At 42.3% G+C, this 19,692-nt stretch overlaps 1 protein-coding gene across 1 annotated transcript in view; it reads left to right on the top strand.

Annotated features, from left to right (window-relative positions):
• DSCAM (DS cell adhesion molecule) overlaps positions 1-19,692 on the top strand; it is a 644,197-nt gene that overhangs the window by 608,301 nt on the left and 16,204 nt on the right. Inside the window, exons 31-32 of the mRNA XM_045002507.1 lie at positions 4,243-4,440; positions 8,890-9,192. Coding sequence (XP_044858442.1) covers positions 4,243-4,440; positions 8,890-9,192 — 501 coding nt within the window. The remainder of the gene's footprint in view (positions 1-4,242; positions 4,441-8,889; positions 9,193-19,692) is intronic.

Raw genomic sequence — 19,692 nt, 5'->3', positions numbered from 1 at the left:
CAGACTCATTTAAATGAATTTGAGGGACTCAAGGATATGCAATTTTCAGCCTTCTCTGCTGCAAGGGAAGAACAGCCCAACTGTTTGTGCTGTGGCCCAGGAATAGCTACTAGCGTTTAAACAGATTTGTTAAAGTACCAATTCTCCAAACAAGCTGGAAGTCTGAGATTGCCAATCCCCCTCACTGCAGAGACCATCCCTCCAACAGAATCCATATATGTGATTGCAAAAAGTCTGTTGAATCATCCTTTTTTAAGTTGTAACACAATTGTTGTTCAAAATCTAAACTTTTATTCAGAAGACAAAAATTGGGTACAACTGTTGCAGTGTCCACGATCCAGCTGGGCTCTGCTAGGGCCTTCATTCCATTTGTTCTGTCTCCTTTCTGAAGTCTATTGATTAGACTCTTCTGTTCCTTGCATTCAGGGAGCATAAGCTCTAGGATTATAGCTGGCACCTGCATAGTTGCACAGAAGGAGGAAAGCTTCGTGCACTTTTCACCCATGCCGCTCACCTGCACTGGGACAGTCACAGTCTGGAGTGAAATCTTGGCCCCATTGAAGTCAATGGCAAAACTTACACTGACTTCAATAAGGCCATGATTTCACCTTTGGTCCTTAAAGTTCATGCATGTTTCAAGATATTCTAAGACTAAGTCTGGGAAATGGACTCAAATAAGATTCAGGAGATTTAGGTCATGTCTTCAGGGTGACTCTGATATCTCAAAAAACGGAGGGTCCTACATGACTTGCATGGATTTCAAAGATCCACTGGCATTTTTCTTTGCAAGAGTAGTTCCAATATCCTTGGCCATAATTTGTCCTCTGCCCAGTGCTGTGCTATGTGTTGTGTACTGTTGGTGGTTGCCCTCTCCTGCTACAGATGTTTGTGTTTCAGTGGCGCACTGTGTATATACTTCACAGTAAGTTGTAAAGGGCTTTGGGATCCTTCAGGATGAAAGGTTCTGAAAACATAGACAATTGTTTATTTATCAATGATATTCTGGGCTAGCTGAGATCTTCTAAACAGTATAGCTACCAAATGCCAGTCAAGGAATAGCTACTTATGTCCCAGCTCTGGGAACACTGCTAAATGGCAAAGAACTATGTTGCAGCTCAAGCCTGAACATCTACACTGCAATTAAACAGCCCCTCAGCCCGAGCCCCCAAGCCTGAGTCAACTGGCACAGGCCCGCCATGAGTGTCTAATTGCAGAGTGCAGCTGTTAGACACAGGGAATTTGTGGATGGCATCTTCCACATACACTCACTTGCCTCTTGGATTTCACATCTGCAGAGGATGTGAGTTACCCTTACAAAGCCACACAGGAGAATAAGGAGGCACAAGGAACCACCTTGCTCCCCACTCCTGACCATCCAAATACTGATATCACAATTCATAGTACTAGGGGAGAGCAGCAACAGTGGACAGACAGGAATGGGGAATGATCAGAGACAAGGCTCTGTCCCTCCATTCAGCAGACCTCAGCTGTCACAGAGGAGGAAAAAATCTGCTAATGGTGTAGTAATTTCACAGCTCCCAGCACCTGCCTCTACTGCCCCCTTCAGTTTGCTTCTGAGGTGGCGCAGCTATGCACCATGCCTTGCTCAGGGTCAGTTGTAAATTTTCAATCTAGTCTCTTAGTAATTTCCAACAATAACCTGCTATCTTTTCATAACTAGATACTAGCCATCTAACTATTGTCCTTGTTCTAAAGAGCAGGCATGATACAGTGTTTATCAATGGCATTGAGTTTGTATTTTTGTTTTGCTTTGGAGGAGGATCTGAACAGAAGGTCAAACAGGCATGGCCATTTTGTATTTATAAATAACCTGCACCTTTGAAGTAACAGGCTGTAAATGCTTCATAGGGAATGTTTATTCAGAAACAACGTCCAAGTCAGTATCTAGTGATGGTTTATCCTTAAACCTGTTCTTGTTCAAATCTCCCACTCCTAAGTGATAGAACAGCCTTGCCATTTGAATGTCAAAGAGCACTGTTTAATTCTTTTACTCACCATAGAAGCTTCAAAAGAAAAAGCTTTCCCTGGTGGTTTAGTCCAGGGATCGGCAACCTTTGGCACGTAGCTCACCAAGGTAAGCACCCTGGCAGGCCGGGCCAGTTTGTTTACCTGCCACGTCTGCAGGTTCAGCCGATCACAGCTCCCACTGGCTGCGGTTTGCCGTCCCAGGCCAATAGGGGCTGTGGGAAGTGGGCCAAGAGATGTGCTGACTGTGGCTTCCTGCAGCCCCCATTGGCCTGGAGCTGCGAACCGCAGCCAGTGGGAGCCGCGATCGGCCAAACCTGTGGATGCGGCAGGTAAACAAACCGGCCCGGCCCGCCAGGGGCCTTACCCTGGCGATCCGCGTGCCAAAGGTTGCCGATCCCTGGTTTAGTCACTTTCCATGTGCCAATTAAAGATTTTTCTTTTCCCTTTGGCTTATGATTAAGGCCCTACCAAATTCATGCCCATGAAAATCGCATCACAGACCATGAAATCTGGTGTCCCCCATGAACTCTGGTCTTTTGTGTTCTTTTACTCTATACTGTAAGACAGAGGTCAACAACCTATTGGAAGTGGTGTGCCGAGTCTTCATTTATTCACTCTAATTTAAGGTTTCGCGTGCCAGTAATACATTTAAACATTTTTAGAAGGTCTCTTTCTATAAGTCTATAATATATAACTAAACTATTGTTGTATATAAAGTAAATAAGGTTTTTTAAATGTTTAAGAAGCTTCATTTAAAACTAAATTAAAATGCAGAGCCCCCCCGGACCAGTGGCCAGGACCCAGGCAGCGTGAGTGCCACTGAAAATCAGCTCGCGTGCCGCCTTCGGCACCGATGCCATAGATTGCCTACCCCCTGCTATAAGGTAAACGTATACAAAAGTACACCCTTACTTCTGTGCTGCTGATGGCGGCAGTGCTGCCTTCAGAGTTGGGCACCCAGCCAGCTGTTGCACCTCTCCAGCCGCCCAGCTCTGAAAACAGTGCAGAAGGAAGGGTGGCAATACCGTGATCCCCACTACAATAGTTTGTGATCCCCTTGTGGGTCAGAACCCCCAGTTAGAGGAACACTGAGTCTTAAGGGCTTTACATGATTATATTTTGTTACAACACTGTGAAATTTTAAGTTAAATATCTGAAACCATTACATTCAAGATTTTTTAAATGCTATGACCATGAAATTTAGGAAAATGGACTGTGAATTTGGTAGGGCCCTACATACGATGAAAAACAAACCTTGTTTTTGTACCAGTGCTACTGATCATGTCAACAAAGCCTAAGCAGTCGATTTTGGCAGTTAGCTTACTTGTACTCCCTTAGAAGGATGGATGGATTGTCTCTGGAGCAGCAAAGCATAAAATATTTTAGGCCCTACATAAGTAGTTGATTTTTTTTTTTAATTCTAAGGAAGAATTGGGGTGATTTTATTTTTTTCAGACACTGTAAGAATCTTTATGAATAAATTTACCATCAGAACTTAGAATCATAGAATATCAGGGTTGGAAGGGACCTCAGGAGGCCATCTAGTCCAACCCCCTGCTCAAGGCAGGACCAATCCCCAGACAGATCTTTACACCAGTTCCCTAAGTGGCCCACCTCAAGGATTGAACTCACAACCCTGGGTTTAGTAGGCCACTGCTCAAACCACTGAGCTTTTCCTCCTTGGAGGATTTTGAGATTTGCTATGTATTCAGCACCTGCTAGCAGCCCTTTAGCATGCATGATCAATAACATACTAGCCCAAATGTAAACTAATAAATAAATAATAAACAAATAGGGTTTTGGTAGTGAGTAATACTGTTGTATGTTAACATTAAGCAAGATCCCTAGAATAAGAAATGTGATAATATACTCTCTTAGCCATTTATAATCTTTTCATTTATATTTTTTAAATTTGGGGTCAGGGGGAGTTATTATGATTCACATGAAGTGATAATGAGTCAAGTAGAGTTACATGGCAGTAGGGAACTGTTTGGATCCCTTTACCTGTTCATTCCCAGACTGTTTAACATTTGTGATTGTATAAACATGTAGAATTTCTGTGAAGAAAATGTCCTAATTTGGGGATGTAGTCACTGCACTGCACTGAAACACATTTTCATCCTTAACTCCTTTTTGTCAGTTTTTGTTTTTAACAACATCTCAGTCACCACTTCATTTCAGTTATTCTGCTAGTGATTTTTCATTGACTAATTAAGAACTTAATGGCAAAGATTCTCTGTTTGTCAATCACAGATCCTACTACAAGAAGGAATGCAAAAACTGGGCCAACAGCTCGCAACAGGTACGCTAGTCAATGGACTCTCAACAGACCCCATCCCACTATATCAGCCCACACCCTCACCACAGATTGGAGGCTGCCGACACCCAGAGCTGCAGGATCAGTAGACAAGGAAAGTGACAGCTACAGTGTCAGCCCCTCGCAGGATACAGGTATAATGTTACTTGCAGAATTCTCCTCTAAAGACAGGGCTAGTAGCATAACTGGAGTAGTATTCACTGCATGAGATTTACCATATTCGCTGCTGGGATTAAGAGTTTTATTTTCTTTTTAAAGCATTTTAAAAACATACCTTCTAACTGCAACTGCTGCTGGGTTATAGTACCATTTATGATAACAGGCGTTGTGTACGTGACTTCCTATGCTGAAAATGTACTCCAGAATCTTTTTGATGGTTCTGTGAGTAATTTTTCTGGTCACTGAAACTATGTACTTCCTGAGTTGTAAGGGAGAGGTATGAGAATTTGCTTCATGAAATGGCACCAGCCAGGAAGTGGCAGTATTAGCGCCAGGAAAATGGAATCAAAACTGGAATGGTTTTAAGGTTTGAGCTACTATAAGGTAAGTTGTTTCCAGTGGTGTAATTTGCTCATTGGGGGAATGTCCAGCTTTCAGGCCCAGTTCAGTATTCAATAACATCAATGGGCGTTGGACAAAGCCCTTATTTTCTTTGGGAACAACTATATAACTAATGAGAAGGGGGAACTTGAAGATGCAATTCTTCACTCAATCTTAATACTAGCCTTGTTGTGTCCCAGTTAAAATGCAGTTGTGAGATTAAAAAGTGAAGCTGATTTTCTTTTTCCTCTATACTGAACAAGAGATGAAAAAATGTGCAGCCTTAAATGAGTTACATCATGTGATCAGGGAAATACTCACACAGCAGCTCCAAAGATAGGTTTAAAAAAAAAAAACATGGAAAATGTTTGTTTTGAGGCATCTCACTGACAGATGAGGTGACTCCCTGCCTAGCTCAAGGCTCGCCAGAAGCAACTGCTTGTAATCCCTGGGGGTTTAGACAGGGGTGAAAGTAATTTAACAGACTTATAGGTACACAGGCTGGCCAGGGTCCTAAGCAAGGTGGGGGTGGCGGCTCTGGGTCTCCAGAAGGGGCGGGGCCTCAGGTGGAAGGGATGGGGCTGGGGCCAGACTCCCCCAGCCAGCTCTTCAGCACTGCCTGGCCCATACTGCATGGGGCTTCGGCGGCGATTTAAAGGGCCTGAGGTTCCATCCGCTGGCAGGGTAGCAGTGGCAGCTGGAAGCCCCGAGCCCTTTAAATCGCCACAGGAACCCCGGGGTAGCCACGGTGGTGCCCGGGAGCCCAAGGTCTTTTAAATCGCTGGGCCCCAGGGCAACTGCCCCTTTTGCCCCTCACCATCAGGGGCCCTGCTGGTCTGGTCGGCTGTGTACCGGCAGCCACTTTCTTACTGGTACGCCATACCATACCGTACCAGCTTACTTTCACCTCAGGGTTTAGAGTGGTTACACAGGAAAGTCTCAGAACAGTCAGGCCCTAGAAGAGAAAACCATCCAAAGCAGTATACACAAATAGCTTTTCACTAAATAGAAATATGAGGGGGTTTTTGTTGTTTTTTTAAAAAACCAGTTATTCTCTGAGTAAGAAAAAGCAGACATTAGCCTTGCCTTGATCTAAAAATGTTTAGTCCATGATTTTCAAAAATATATTCCTAAAGATAGTTCCTTAAATCCATATTTAGGGACCTAAATATGCAGCTTGATTTTCAGAAGTGCTGAGCACTATATATCGCCCATTGACTTCCACTGGGCTACTCAGAGTAGTAAGCACTGTGTGCCCAGTAATGTTTGTAGGATTAAGCTGTTATCTTTTAAGAATGGACACCGTCCTTTTAAATATCTTTTAAAATCTACCCTCTGCTTAAATACGCTATCCAACATTAATATCAGGAATTTCCTATGGGCTGTGCTTTTGTCATTGTAAGGTACATCGTTAAATCAAATTATGTGAAATTTACATGACTGTGGATAGATACATGAAAATAAAAAGATTTGTAAGACTTATTCAATTAAGAATCAAGGTACATGTACTTTGCTGTAAAAGATTCATGCATATCTAAATCAGTAGAATATTTTTTTTTCTTCAAAGGGAAGGTTGGGCCCTAATAATGTACAAATTAAAATCTAAAAAAGCGCAGTGGTGGGCTGCCCTAATGGCTCATGGATATTGCTGTGCGAAGCTGCATGGAAATCCAGGTGACTCTCTTGGGCTGTCAGGAAGTAGGAGAGTCGAGGAAGGCAGTATGTCCATCTTGGTTAAATAGAGAGTACTTCATGTTGCCCATCAGACATGCCTCCAGTTTCAGACTTCTTTCTCTGGAAGGATGGTGAAAGCCTTATTATAGGCATGCTAGATTGTGGGCAAGATCCTGGATTTGCTATGCCCCAACCTGTAGACCATCTCCAGGGGGCACCCCTTAAGTGTGTCAGACTCTCCCAAGGAGTCACATTCTTCCATAAGGTAGGCCACATGGCCTCAGTGCCTCTGGCACTGGGCCTCCCAGGCACCAGAACACCTGTTCCTCACTGTGAGTTTTTCTCAGTGAGTCCAACTGAAGCAGAGAGTCCAACTGTTCAGAGATTTTTACCCCTTTGGGAGATATTTGCTGAAGTGCATCAGTCTGATGTGACTTTATGTAGCCTTTTCAAAACAGAGTAGGGTTTATTAATCAACTAGAATACAGCATTGGGAAGTCCTTAGGTTAGCATAGAGAAGCAAAGATAAAGAGAGAGTTCAGACTGGCCAATGCTAGGGGCTGCATCCAGCCAAGCTATTCTAGAATTCACCTTGGCTCTGTCTCTTTGTCCTTCAGTCTCCCGTGAGAGCTGCTGTGTTTCTGTGTTGCCAGTTCTTATCACAGACATCTGACACACCTTGCCTTTGTTCTCAGGACACAGCCTGGCTGGGTTCACATGTTCAGCTGCCTCTGCAGTTAGGTGTTAACCTTTGGTCATAAGAGTTTCCATTGTCTCTTCCAGGACCTCCATTGCTAATTATTCTGGTCTCCAGCCAGGCAGCTGTGTGAGTCAGACACCTCAGGTGTCCTGCCCTGCCCCTGGAGCAACATTTTAACCCTTTTGTCACTCATTGGGTAGCAATACTGAGGTGATAGGTACAGAGTCATATGGATAGTTCATAAAAGTGTTACAGAAAATTCCCACATGCGTCACAAGCATATTGTCACATATCCCAGCACAGCAGGATTCCTCTCATCCAGGGTCATTTTATTTGACGGACAAGTAAAATATCCTTGGTTTTCTCATCATCATCCAATCATCATGGAAAAGGACATGCAAACTTTAACAATGATTTTACAAGCCTGCTTCATAACCTATAGTATTTGAACAAAAGTTGTTAATTACTAGACACCTTCCAACTCTATCCCTGCCCTTTAAGATGTGTAGGGTTTTTATATTAGAATTAAAATAGTTTTTTAAAATCAAAAGTACAGTTGGGTCATGGAAGGGGTACACAACACAGGGATGACAAAACAGTATATGTGCTATGCTTTTGATTTCTAGGAGAGGAATGGGGTCAGAGTGATAAATCTGTTGTTATTTTAAAAGATGAAACAATTGTGTATTGAGTTGTACAACCAAACATAGCCATGCTAGATGTCTAAAGCGATGTCTTCACTAGAAACACCGCACTAGCACAGCTGCAGTGCTTCAGTGTAGACACATACTACAGCAACAGGATGGTTTTCCCATCAGTCTAGTTAATCCAGCTCCTTGAGAGGCTGTCAATGGAAGAATTCTTCCATCAACCTACTGCTGTCTACTCTGAGGATTAGGTCAGTTTAACTCCATTGCACCAAGGTGTGGATTTTTCACACCCCTGAGTGATGTAACTGGATCAACCTAACTTTTTAATGTTGTGCTGGCCTAAGAATCAATAAATGAAATGAACAAAGAGTCTACCAATTTTGAGCTGCTTTCAAGCTCTGGTCTCAGATTTGTTACCTTCTGATGCAGCCATTTGCTCTATGTGAGATGAGTTGGTGGTTTCAGTCCGGTTCCCAGAAAACAGATGTCTGTCTCAGAATCATTGCCATTCTATTGTACCTTTATTGGCATTCTCAACAGAAGGGCCAAGGAGTGAATGAATACAGAAAGAGTTTTCCTTTCACCAGTTCAGGCCCAGCCCAGGTGAGCCCTCGGAAACATGACGGAGGCACATTAACAGGATACTGTATTGAAACTGTCCTTGGCAGTGCTGTGTCTGTTTTGTGGATAAACAGTGGCCTTCTGTTTTTCTTTTGACGTGTAAAGCACTAAAAACTTACTTTTCAAAAGATAAATTTGCAGGAGCGGAGGGAAGAGTAATCACATTTTTCTTACTGAATAAACGTTTTTTTCTGCCTCTAAGCAAGCAAGTCAGTTCTGATTCATATGCTGCTGGTAAGGCAATGAGACCTCATTTTAAGTGTGAAAGATCAATATTCATGATGAAGTAGATTTCATCCAAGTCATAGTCAGGAAAACTACACTGTACTAAAAACCTTTTAATATTAATGATTTAGGTTCTGGTATGACCACACTGTTTATCTTTTTTGGATGTTTAGATCGAGCAAGAAGCAGCATGGTCTCCACAGAAAGTGCCTCCTCTACGTACGAAGAGCTAGCGAGAGCATATGAACATGCTAAGATGGAAGAGCAGCTGAGACATGCCAAGTTCACAATTACAGAATGCTTTATATCAGACACATCATCGGAACAGCTAACGGCAGGGACTAATGAATACACAGACAGTCTGACCTCAAGCACACCATCAGAATCGGGGATCTGCAGATTTACTGCTTCACCCCCCAAACCTCAGGACGGAGGGCGCGTGATGAACATGGCAGTTCCAAAGGCACATCGGCCAGGTAAGCGTACAGAGCTAACTTTTTTGGTACTTTGGGTGAGTATTTCACTGCATGCATAACATGATAGATAGAACAAGATATATCAGATTGAAGGAAGAAAATGTTCATATTTAAGGTAAGTATTTGCAGAGTAAAGAATCACTTTTTATCGTAACTGATGTTATATTCAGTGTAAGTTTGTCCTCCTGTATACAGACAAATTAAAAACAATGACATAGTAATACCCTTTCATTAATCTCAAAGGAATGCCGCAAAATGTCATTGAAGTTGGTTGCAGATAGATATACCACCTTTTCAAGGACGTTGTTGAGGTGTTATAATTCCATAAGCACAGACATGAAGGGGAGAGCACAACTATCTGAAACTGGAAAAAAAACAAAAAATGTTAAGATCAAGGGAACAGGCTACCTCAGGGGACTGACAACATAAGTGCTGGAACTAGGGGGGCTGCTGCACCCCCTGGCTTGAAGCGGTTTCCAACATATACAGGGTTTACAATTTGGTTCAATGGCTCTCAGCATCCCCTCTATACAAATTGTTCCAGCACCCCTGACTGACAATGGGATATGGAGCCTTCCACTGGTAGGTCATTAACTTAAGTCCATCCCAAGTTGTTAGTGACTAATAATGCCTGATGGGTACCTATTGATTTTAGTCCAGCTCCTGGAAGTCAACAAATTATATCTTTAGTGACACCCTAATACTATGTATGTATTTATACAATGCATAGGTATGCATGGTGCTCTGCAGGCAAATATGTCACAATCCCTTCTCTGAAGAGTTTACAGTCTAGGTTAGACAATCATGACATGACTCAGGGAGAGATGATGTAAGTGAAGAAGGATTTAAACAGTAAAACATTGAGGTTATTTATTTTATTTGTAATTTCATTTTTACTAAGCTTGTTCATTAGGCTGGGTTGGTGTCAGGGCTCCCTATATGTTTAGAAAGCAAATCATACATTGTGGGTGCTATCCTAACACAAATAATAAATACTACTAATTGAACAAAGGGGATTTGGGGGAAGAGAGGAAACAAGCATAACAAATAGTGTTGAACAGGTTGTTCCAGGAGCAGGAAGTAGCATGGAGGGAAGCCAGGAGAGGCTTGTGGGAGAAGTATACAAGAATAATTTGAAAGGACTCAGAAAAAGAAGAAATTAAGTTGTAATAAAATAGGAAGGGAATTACCAAGCCATTCAAAAGGATGAAGGAGGGATGGGTAGAGGAAATACTTTAGTGGAGAAAATGACTGATTCCTACCTGGTTACACACTGGAAACACAGACCCCAAGAGTGGTGATCACTTGGGATATGTGAATCTACATAAAACAAGAATTAAAGGTAATTTTTTTCTTACTTTGCTTAGGGGAAATATCCACATTTCACAGTTGAAGGAAAACTACAATCTGCCCCTTCCAATCAGTCAGACATGTTCTATAAATTCCTCAGGAAAATAGAAGAGTAAACTCCTTTCATTTTTCCAAATAAATTATTTATGCTTATTTAATATTTGTAAATGTTCTAATGTATTCTAAATAATGTACATGCTCCCTGAGGGCAGCCAGTGCTAAAATTCAGTCCCCACGCTTGAGTTGGAAAGCTTCATGGTTTAAAATCTCAGCAGTTCCCCTCCAGTGAATTAAAGATTTGTAGTCAGCCCTGAGGCCATCAGCTAAATTGATTTGAATTCACACCCATTTTCTTGCTTAATTTTAATTTCCTTTTGCAATAAGGAGCAGCAATCTATCATGTGACATGGTAATTAGATTTAATAACTTGGAATAGTGATGCAAGTTCCAGTGGCCCAACATGATTGTGGCTAAGGCTATATTTTAGTCACGGGTATTTTAAGTTAAAGTCATGGACAGGTCACAGGCAGTAAACAAAAATTCACAGCCCGTGACCTGTCCATGACTTTTACTATATACTCCTGACTAAAGCTTGAGTGCTCTGTGGCAGGGGGCGCTGGAGGTGCTGTGGGGGTGGGGTGTGGCGGTGCATGGCCTGGGACCCCCATTGGTGCTGGGAGGTGTGAGAGAGACTCAGCAGCCAAAGACCCCTGCTGGTGCTGACGGGGGGCGGGGGGGTGGCCCAGGGGCTGCCCAAGCATCTTGGGTGACCCTGGGGCCAGACATACTGGCCGCTGCAGAAGTCATAGAACGTCCTGGAAAGTCATGGAATCCATGACTTCCGTGACAGACTCTGAGCCTTAATTATGGTTCATTTATAATAAATGTTTCTGAACATGAGCTTTCAATGATACTTTATAACTTAAAAGATTTAGACAACATATGGAATTATAAGGAAGTTGATTCTTGAATGCTAGAAGATAGATTAATATTCCCAGTGTCCACACTGTTGATGGGTGACTCAAAGGGCATTATTTTCAATCATTTAATTTTTTAGAAATGATGAGGAAGTTAATAATAATTGAATTATAATTACTTAAAGACAACATTGTGCATCTGGTAGCATGATGAAGAAATAAAAATGTTAAAATGTTTAGATTTGCTTGATGGAAACAATTGAAGGTGCATACCTTGACAATGCTCTTTGATTCTGGTTCTCATTTAATGTCATTCTTTTTCAAGATCACATCTACCTGTCTGTTTCCATGGTATTTTTCTTTTCCTCTGTCTCTTGTATTACATCATTTTCTGTAACCTGTGCCTCCTTCTTCCTAATTTCTGATCTCACCTTTCAATCAAACTTCTGTAGCCCTCCTGTTGCCAATTTATATCTGCATAAATAATAGCTATTGTTCAAAAATAATCCCAAGAGAGTTTTGGATTAAAAATAGAATATATTTAGAATTTACAAGACATTCCACACCGGATTGTTAACAACTGGATATTTTCAAAGACTGGAAATACTGCAGCTAAACAGCCTGATGGTAAGAGCTCCTTTTCATTAGAGCAAGGTAATGGATAGAGAGAGAGGTGCATAAAATAACTTGCTGTATAGCACGAATATTAGCCAAAGTCCGTGAGTCAAAGATTTGAGGATATTTTGGGCTGACATTCAGACCACTCAGGTACATAGCTAACCATTCCACAGTCTGTTGCTCTCATTAATGTAGACAAAACTCTGAAACCTTAGGGCTCAATCCTGCAAACTGCTGGATGTGCCTATGTGATGCTGAGCACCCTCTATTCTTATTAATTCCATTGATTTGTGGGAACATAGCATCCATGGAAGTACTGAGCACCTTGCAGGATTAAGCCCTTTAGTCAGAGTGGCTGACTCATCCAACAAGTAGCATTTCAGCCATTAGGTTGAGCCACTGACGATGGCTAATGGTGAGCACTGGAGAGTTTGGGGGCCTATTTGAAAGAAGGGAGGGAGAAAGGCAGGGTAGCCCATTTTCACTTTTGATGAGGTCTGTATTCAGGGATCTGAATAATAGGATCATCCCTTATTCCCCTTCAGCTCAGCTTCATTCAGAAAGTGTCATCTCAATCCAAATATTTGAATATTTACTTATCCCTATAAATGACAGCTGCAAATAATCATGCCAGGTTGGCATTTTACATTGGAATTCAATTTGGATGGCTCATCACACATCTAGGCAGGCTTAAAATGTGATCTTTTACAGCACTAGAGCTGGGAATTAGGACTGCCTTTCCGGAACCTCTACACTTTAAATGCAACTCTAAGTGTGTAATTAGTAATATGTGATAGAAGATCTCTACTTATTCCAATCCACTGTAAACCTTTCAGTCCTTTGGGATGAAATTAAAGACTGTGACTTTTTTTCTCTCTCAGTCAACTGTAAAAAGTGACACAGAGTCCTGTGGCACCTTATAGACTAAGACGTATTGCAGCATAAGCTTTCGTGGGTGAATACCCACTTCGCCAAACACATGCTCCAATACGTCTGTTAGTCTATAAGGTGCCATGGGACTCTTTGTCGCTTTTTACAGTTCCAGACTAACACGGCTACCCCTCTGATACTCAGCCAACTGTGTTTCTGATCGCCTGTTTTCTGATGCTCAGGCTTACCTGCAAGTGGCATATTTAGAATTGGCTTCTAGTTTACCTGGATTTCTGCTCCTATGTTATTCATAATGTTTAGTCTATACAATGAGGAGAGTCAGGTACATGAAACTATAAAATCATGAATTTAACATTTAGTCAATTAAACTGCAATAAGAGTCATTTAAAAGAAAAAGAAAATGATAGGACCTAATAAAACAAACTGACAAAGCTGAAAACAAGAATAATTTTATACTAAATTAGAGACATGCAGCATCACTGGAAAATCATTTAAATATTCAGCTAAATTATTCTTAAACAATGCAGACTGTTAAGCATATTCTGCTACAATATGTCTCTCTCTCCATCACATCACAAGCATTCCATCATTTTCACTTATATCAGTTGAACATATTCCACAAAGCATATTTATAAGGTACCATTGGAGGGGTTGCATTACTAAATATTCCAGTAGTTGTGCTTTTCTAAATATATATTTTTTTTTAGAAATCACAGCTGCAGGAGATGGAACAGAGAACTAAAATGGTTTATGAATTCTCACTTTCAGAGTTCTAAAGGCAGAATTCTAAAAGCATTTTTGCTAATCTTTCCAAACTCACATACAGTTTTTTGGAGAGACTTCAGATTATTTGCTGCTTTTGCTTTTATGTCAACATTAACACAGTGTTTTTTCTTTTACCTCTAAATAATGGTCAGTTGGACATTTTAGACGATTAAAATAAAATTGCTGCACTGTACCTCCTTCTCCCTAAGTTTCAAAATGCAAGAACATGTTTTCTGATCCACCTCCTGGATGGGCCAAGAGTGGTATAAATAGAATCTTCTTGTTAATAATTGCATCTTGATACCTGGAGTTTTTACAATTCTGCAGGCACAGAGCAGCTTACAGATTTTGCAAACCTTGCTGACTCGGTGTACAAAATCTAACTGGCTCTCTGAGTCTAGGTCATCTTGTATTGGTGATGGTCATACTGCACAGTATGCCATGGTGATGGCATCATGTGCTAGAATGAAGGTTAGAAGAACAAGGGGACATGAGAGACAGTATGATAGTATTTTAAACTTTGTGTGCAAAATGGGCCCTTCATAACGAGGAGGCCTGTTATGTTTTGGGGTGCAACCCAAACCAGTGAGAGGTTGTGTCACTGCTCTTCCTGAAACCCTGCGTTTCTTAAAGTGTTCTGCTGCTGTAGTTCCCTGTTTGGACATTCCCAGCCAACATACAAGTATGCACTGAGTGTCTGTGTGTTAAGCAGCCCTGGTTCAACAAATCTGACTCCAGCAGCCTGTTCATTACACCTCAGCCACATTCTTGTCTCCACCAACCTTAGTTACTGTTACCCAAGTGGACCCCAACACACCCCCCAGTCAAGAATTTCCCCCAAACCACCTTCACTGAAGTCTCAGCCCTCTCTTGGAACACTCAGAGAATTAATAAGGTTTGTTGCTTCTTCAAAGAGACAAAAGCACGGTTTATTACTTTAACTGGAGTTAGCAAACACTTCATTTCAAACACAGCTGAGCAGAGCAGTTTCACTGGGTTGGTTTAGATTAAAAGCAAAACAAGTTTATTAACAAAAAGAGATCGGTTTTAAGTGAGTTCAAGTACAAGGGTGTCATGGGGCAGGGCTCACCCCTGCAGCGCCTCCTGCTGGTCGTCCAGGGAATTAGGTCTTCCAGCCTCCGGAGCACCCTCTGTAGGCCGGTGTCCCGTTTGCCGCTGGGCCCAAGTCCCTCCTGGACCCCGGTGACCCTTTCAGGCCAGGGTGCTGCCCCCTGGAAGTACCCACAGAGATCTGGGTCTCCCCTCCTCAGGGAACCTCCACCCTCTATCCCCACCTCACCTCAGACTATGGCCACTGCCAGTCATCACCTAGCCCCCATTCCCTGGGGCAGACTGCAGTGTAAGTGCCACTCATCACCGGCAAGGGAGGTTTGGACCTGCTGCCTCTGCCTACCCCTGGGCTGCCCCTCTGCAACCCCAATACCTGTTCTTGGCCTTTAACAAGGCCAGCAGCCTCGGGGGTTTCCAGGCCAGAGCTCCCCAGCTCCTCCGGCCTTCCCCCAGCCCTGCTCCAGTCTAGGTACCCTGCTCAGCTCCCAGACAGCCAGGCCTTCTCCTTCAAGAGCTAGAGAGAGAGAGTCCTGCTCTAGCTTCTGGCCCCAGCCCTCTTATAAGGGCCACCTGGGCCTCCATTAAGCCAGCCACGGCCTGATTGGGGCATGGCCCCCAGCTGAGGCTGCTTCCCCCAATCAGCCCCACTTTTCCTTCCCTGTCACAGCCCTCTCCCCAGGCTGTTTTAAGCCTTTTAAGGTAGGAGTGGGTGACCACCCTGCGACAAAGGGATAAAGACAAAATGGTTACGAGCAAATAAAAATAAAATATGCTTTCTAGTGGCTAAGACCTAACTTGACAAGTTACAACATTGGTAGATTTTTTGCCAATCTTTTTCCTTCCACCCATGGCTGAGTTTCTCTCAGTCAGGACCTTTCACAGAAGTACAAGTTGATCATTCCCCATGTTTCCCTAGGTGAAAGGTCTTTGCCTAAACACCTATATTCAGTTCCAAGAGACTCCAGCCCCCATCTTTCTCAGCTTGCATGAGCTCTGGCCTTTTGTATCTGTCCAGGGATGGAGAAGAAGATGGCTTAGTCTTTCACCTTTTATCTTCTCAAACTCACTGTTTTGTCCCTCGACTCAAGATGACCTCATACTGTTCTTCCCTTCCTATGGTCTTCCAATAGGGCTATCTTTGTTTTTGATCATGCCTTGCTTAATTTCATTGGAGACAGGTAGATAGCTGCCTTATCTCCTGTCTGGAAGAAACCTTTTCCTCCCTTTGTTTGATCACAGAATTTAAAGCATAATATCAGTGAGTATTCATAATTCCTCATCTAGTGCTAATACATAAATTTTACCGTGATATTAATCACCAGTGTGTCATTAGCTTTCATAAAATACCTTACATGATGCACTTTTATAATGCAGTAATATTGTGTCTGATCAGTTGATCAATTGCTTATCATCTGAGGTTCAGACTCCTGAAAGAGGCAGTCTCCCCCATTCGCTAGGTTGATGGCTTTATCTTTTATGTAAATGTGCCTTCATTGTCTCTGCTTGACAACAAGCAAATACACGTTCCATTGTCTAGAGCAGACTGGGCTTACACACTGCTTGCCAAACACATTTTAAGAACATAATTCCAGCATGAATCCATAACTCTTTGTACACACCTCATAAATACATCACACACGAATATTAATGATCAGTGAGTTATTAGTTTTTCAATGTTATATTACATGCTACCTGTTTGGGTACACGTCATGACAACAGGGTATTAGGTGGGTTAGATGTCAGGCCTGACAAAAGTTGATGACACAAAGTAGTGAACCACCAATGGCTACTGTGTCACAGACTCCCAATGTCCATCATCTTCATAGTGTTAATAACATGTAATATGTGAAAAATGATGCCAAGATATTGTTAGCGTTGAACTTAATATCATCCTCAACTTCAAAGCTCCTGGAAGTCTGGGAGTTCACCTAACTTCAAGAGAACAATGGATAAATCAAATGAAAGCAATTGGAAATTGAAAATATAGAGATTTTTTACCTCTTGATCAACAATGTCAGAATAGCTCAGGCTAGTAGGTGCCTCAATCAATTAACATTTCATGGTGATCCAGTCATCTAGGTGAGAAGAGCTGATGGGCTTAGTGTGGTTCTTAGTGGAGAGGTGTCCACATCACAGATTGCACCCCTGTTGCCACTATCTGGCAGTCTCAACTGTGATTGAACCAGTTATGGAGACTGAACTATCATTTCAGCACAAGCCCTAGTCCTTTGGGTCATGACTGAGGCACATTAGCACATCAGTGTTAGGCAATTTCCACTGCTAATGCCTGTGGTCTACCTGGGAAACTGATAAATGTGTTAGTACCTGCTTTGAAAAAATTGGTGTGGGAAGTTGAAGCTAAACAAATTCAGGCTGGAAGTAAGTCATACATTTTTAATTAACCACTGAAGCAATTTATTAAGTGCTATGGTGACTTCTGCCTCACTGTCCATTTTTAAATCAAGATCGGATGTTTTTCTAAAACATATGCTATAGGAATTATTTTGGGGAAGTTCTGTGGCCTGGATGTTCTATACAGGAGGTCGGACTAAATGATCACAATGGTCCCTTCTGGCCTTGGAATTTATTAATTTGAAATAGACATGCCCCGTTCTTGCCTTTCACTGCCCTCTCAATGGTTTTTTTTAATGGAAGATAAGAAAAGATAATTGTAATAATTTATGAGGGGGTGTTTACCTCACACAAGGCCTGAGCAGGTAAAAAAGGCCAATTACCCTGTGACAGGCTGCACCTGGAGGAGAATCAGGGCTGATAGGGACTAATGGCTGATGAAGCCCAGCTCGGGGAGGAGCTGAGCTGGGTTTACAAAGAGAAGTTGGTAGTGGTAGAGAGGAACTCTACTGTCACACCCTAGAGAGGAGGGGAGTTGACAAGAGACAAGGAGGAATCCTAGGGGAGAATAAACTCTGGGATCCTGCCTGAGAAAACAGACTTTGGCAAGAGCCCAAGAGAGGGTGAAGTAGCCGCAGTGAATGGCGGAGGTTCCAGTGGTAACTCAGGCATGGGCCAGAAGACAGAGAAAGGAAAGAGCCCAGAGAAAAAGTGGCAGGGTTTAGGATTGCTTAGACCATGGTTGCTAGACATAGGATCCCTAGGCAGGAACCCAGAGCAGAAGGCAGGACTGGGTTCCCCTACCAGCCCCTGGGGAATTGGCATAGTCCGGCCAGTGGAACAGACGACTGCCTGAAACAGATCGTCCAGTGGGACTTGGATACCCTGGAAGGGGAAAACAATAGTGACCTAGCCGGAGGCCAAGCCATGAAAAGGGAGCAGTTGATTCAAGAGAGGGGGGGAGCAAGAACTGAAGGAGGGTGCATCAGACTGGTTGAGAGATAATCCCCAGGTACGGCCACAGGGAGGTGTCACAGTAGTGAGTAGCAAACCCCATGACATAATTGAAGTTTTCTCATAATGTTGCTATTTTCTGCTTTGAAAATATTAACACAAAATTGAGTTATCACAACAATTATTCCAACTTCAATAAACATACCAGTCATGGAGTTTATTAAAAATACATTTCTGTTATTATCATTTTAAATCTTGTAATAGCCTCATCAACAGAAGTCATAATAACATGAAATAGATTTAGTGTCATTTGTGGGGGGAGGAATTATGGCTCTGCCTACTCCCCACCCCTCCTTGGTAACTTGCTCCATGAGGATTATGTCAGGCATAAAGTCCCAGCGGTCCCCACAGCACCCAGTGAAGGCTGTCTGAGGGATGGAATCCTGGCTGTCCTCTATCCTTTGTGTAGCCATGTGAAGAACTGCTCCCAATATAGCTTTTAGTATGCATGTTATCCAGATCCTCTGATTTAAATACGCTTACATTGTCCAAGAATTCTCTTATATGCCCTTTATCAATAACAACTTTTATAAGGTCTTTAGTTTCTAATTTATTCAATGCTAGACGTGCCTACCAGAAGACTGAGGTCTGGTTTACTCTGGCATAACGATGTTAGTTAGGGAAATGATTCTTTTGGAAACTTAACTTTGCCAGTAAAAGCCCCAGTGAAGATGCAGTTATATTAGTATAACTGCATCTTATATCAGTATATCTTATTCCACTTACCAAACCACAGTAAGCTATACCACTATAACTGCATCTATGCCAGTGGGTTTTGCCACATTAAGTATAGCAGCATAGTTAAAGCAGCAAAATTTCTAAGTGAGGACAAGCCCATGAGATGCAGAATGCAATCACTTCTATGAAATAATTACTCATAAAGCCCCTCAAGCAGATGTTGAAGATTAGTTGCTGCATGTGGAGTGCTGCTTTATGATCCCAAGCAGGAGGTGAAAGTTAAGAGAGTGGCCTGGGCACAAATCTTATTTTCCAGACTCGTTCAGTATGGATAAAAATAAGCTACTCAGTGCAATGAGGGGAAAAAATGAAGTATGCAGTAATAAAGTTCAAAGGGTTCATTCTTTCTTTTCAAACATTAGCCCTGCAACTCAGACAAAAGAGATGTGAACTGGTATGTGATGAATTGAATGATGCTGAAGCTGGGGTTCAGTTTTCTACCTGCCAAAGATTAGAGTGCAACATGGAGGGGAAATCTATTTTGAAACTCAATTTCTACTGAAAAGTGGCTGGCAGCAGTACCTGAACCTGATATGAACTCAGCCATTGGAGATTTATTAATGACTGTGAGGCTTGACTCAAGAATAGCATTGACCTGAGAAAATGAATGTTTTATGTCCCTTTTTTTCTCTCTCTTGTATTTCTGCAGTGGTTGAAACTAGAGGTGAGTCCAAGCTGCAAAGTCTGTTTCCAGAACTAAAACTGAATTTCCTTAAAGATTCAGTGTGTTTGAATCTGGAGTTTTGGTTTAAGTTCACATCTAAACTGAAACCTGTATGCTGTT

Source organism: Mauremys mutica, chromosome 1, assembly GCF_020497125.1.
Source record: "Mauremys mutica isolate MM-2020 ecotype Southern chromosome 1, ASM2049712v1, whole genome shotgun sequence".
NCBI lineage: Eukaryota > Metazoa > Chordata > Testudines > Geoemydidae > Mauremys > Mauremys mutica.
Note: the sequence above shows the minus strand (reverse complement) of the source record. Positions and strands in the feature narration are given on the sequence as shown.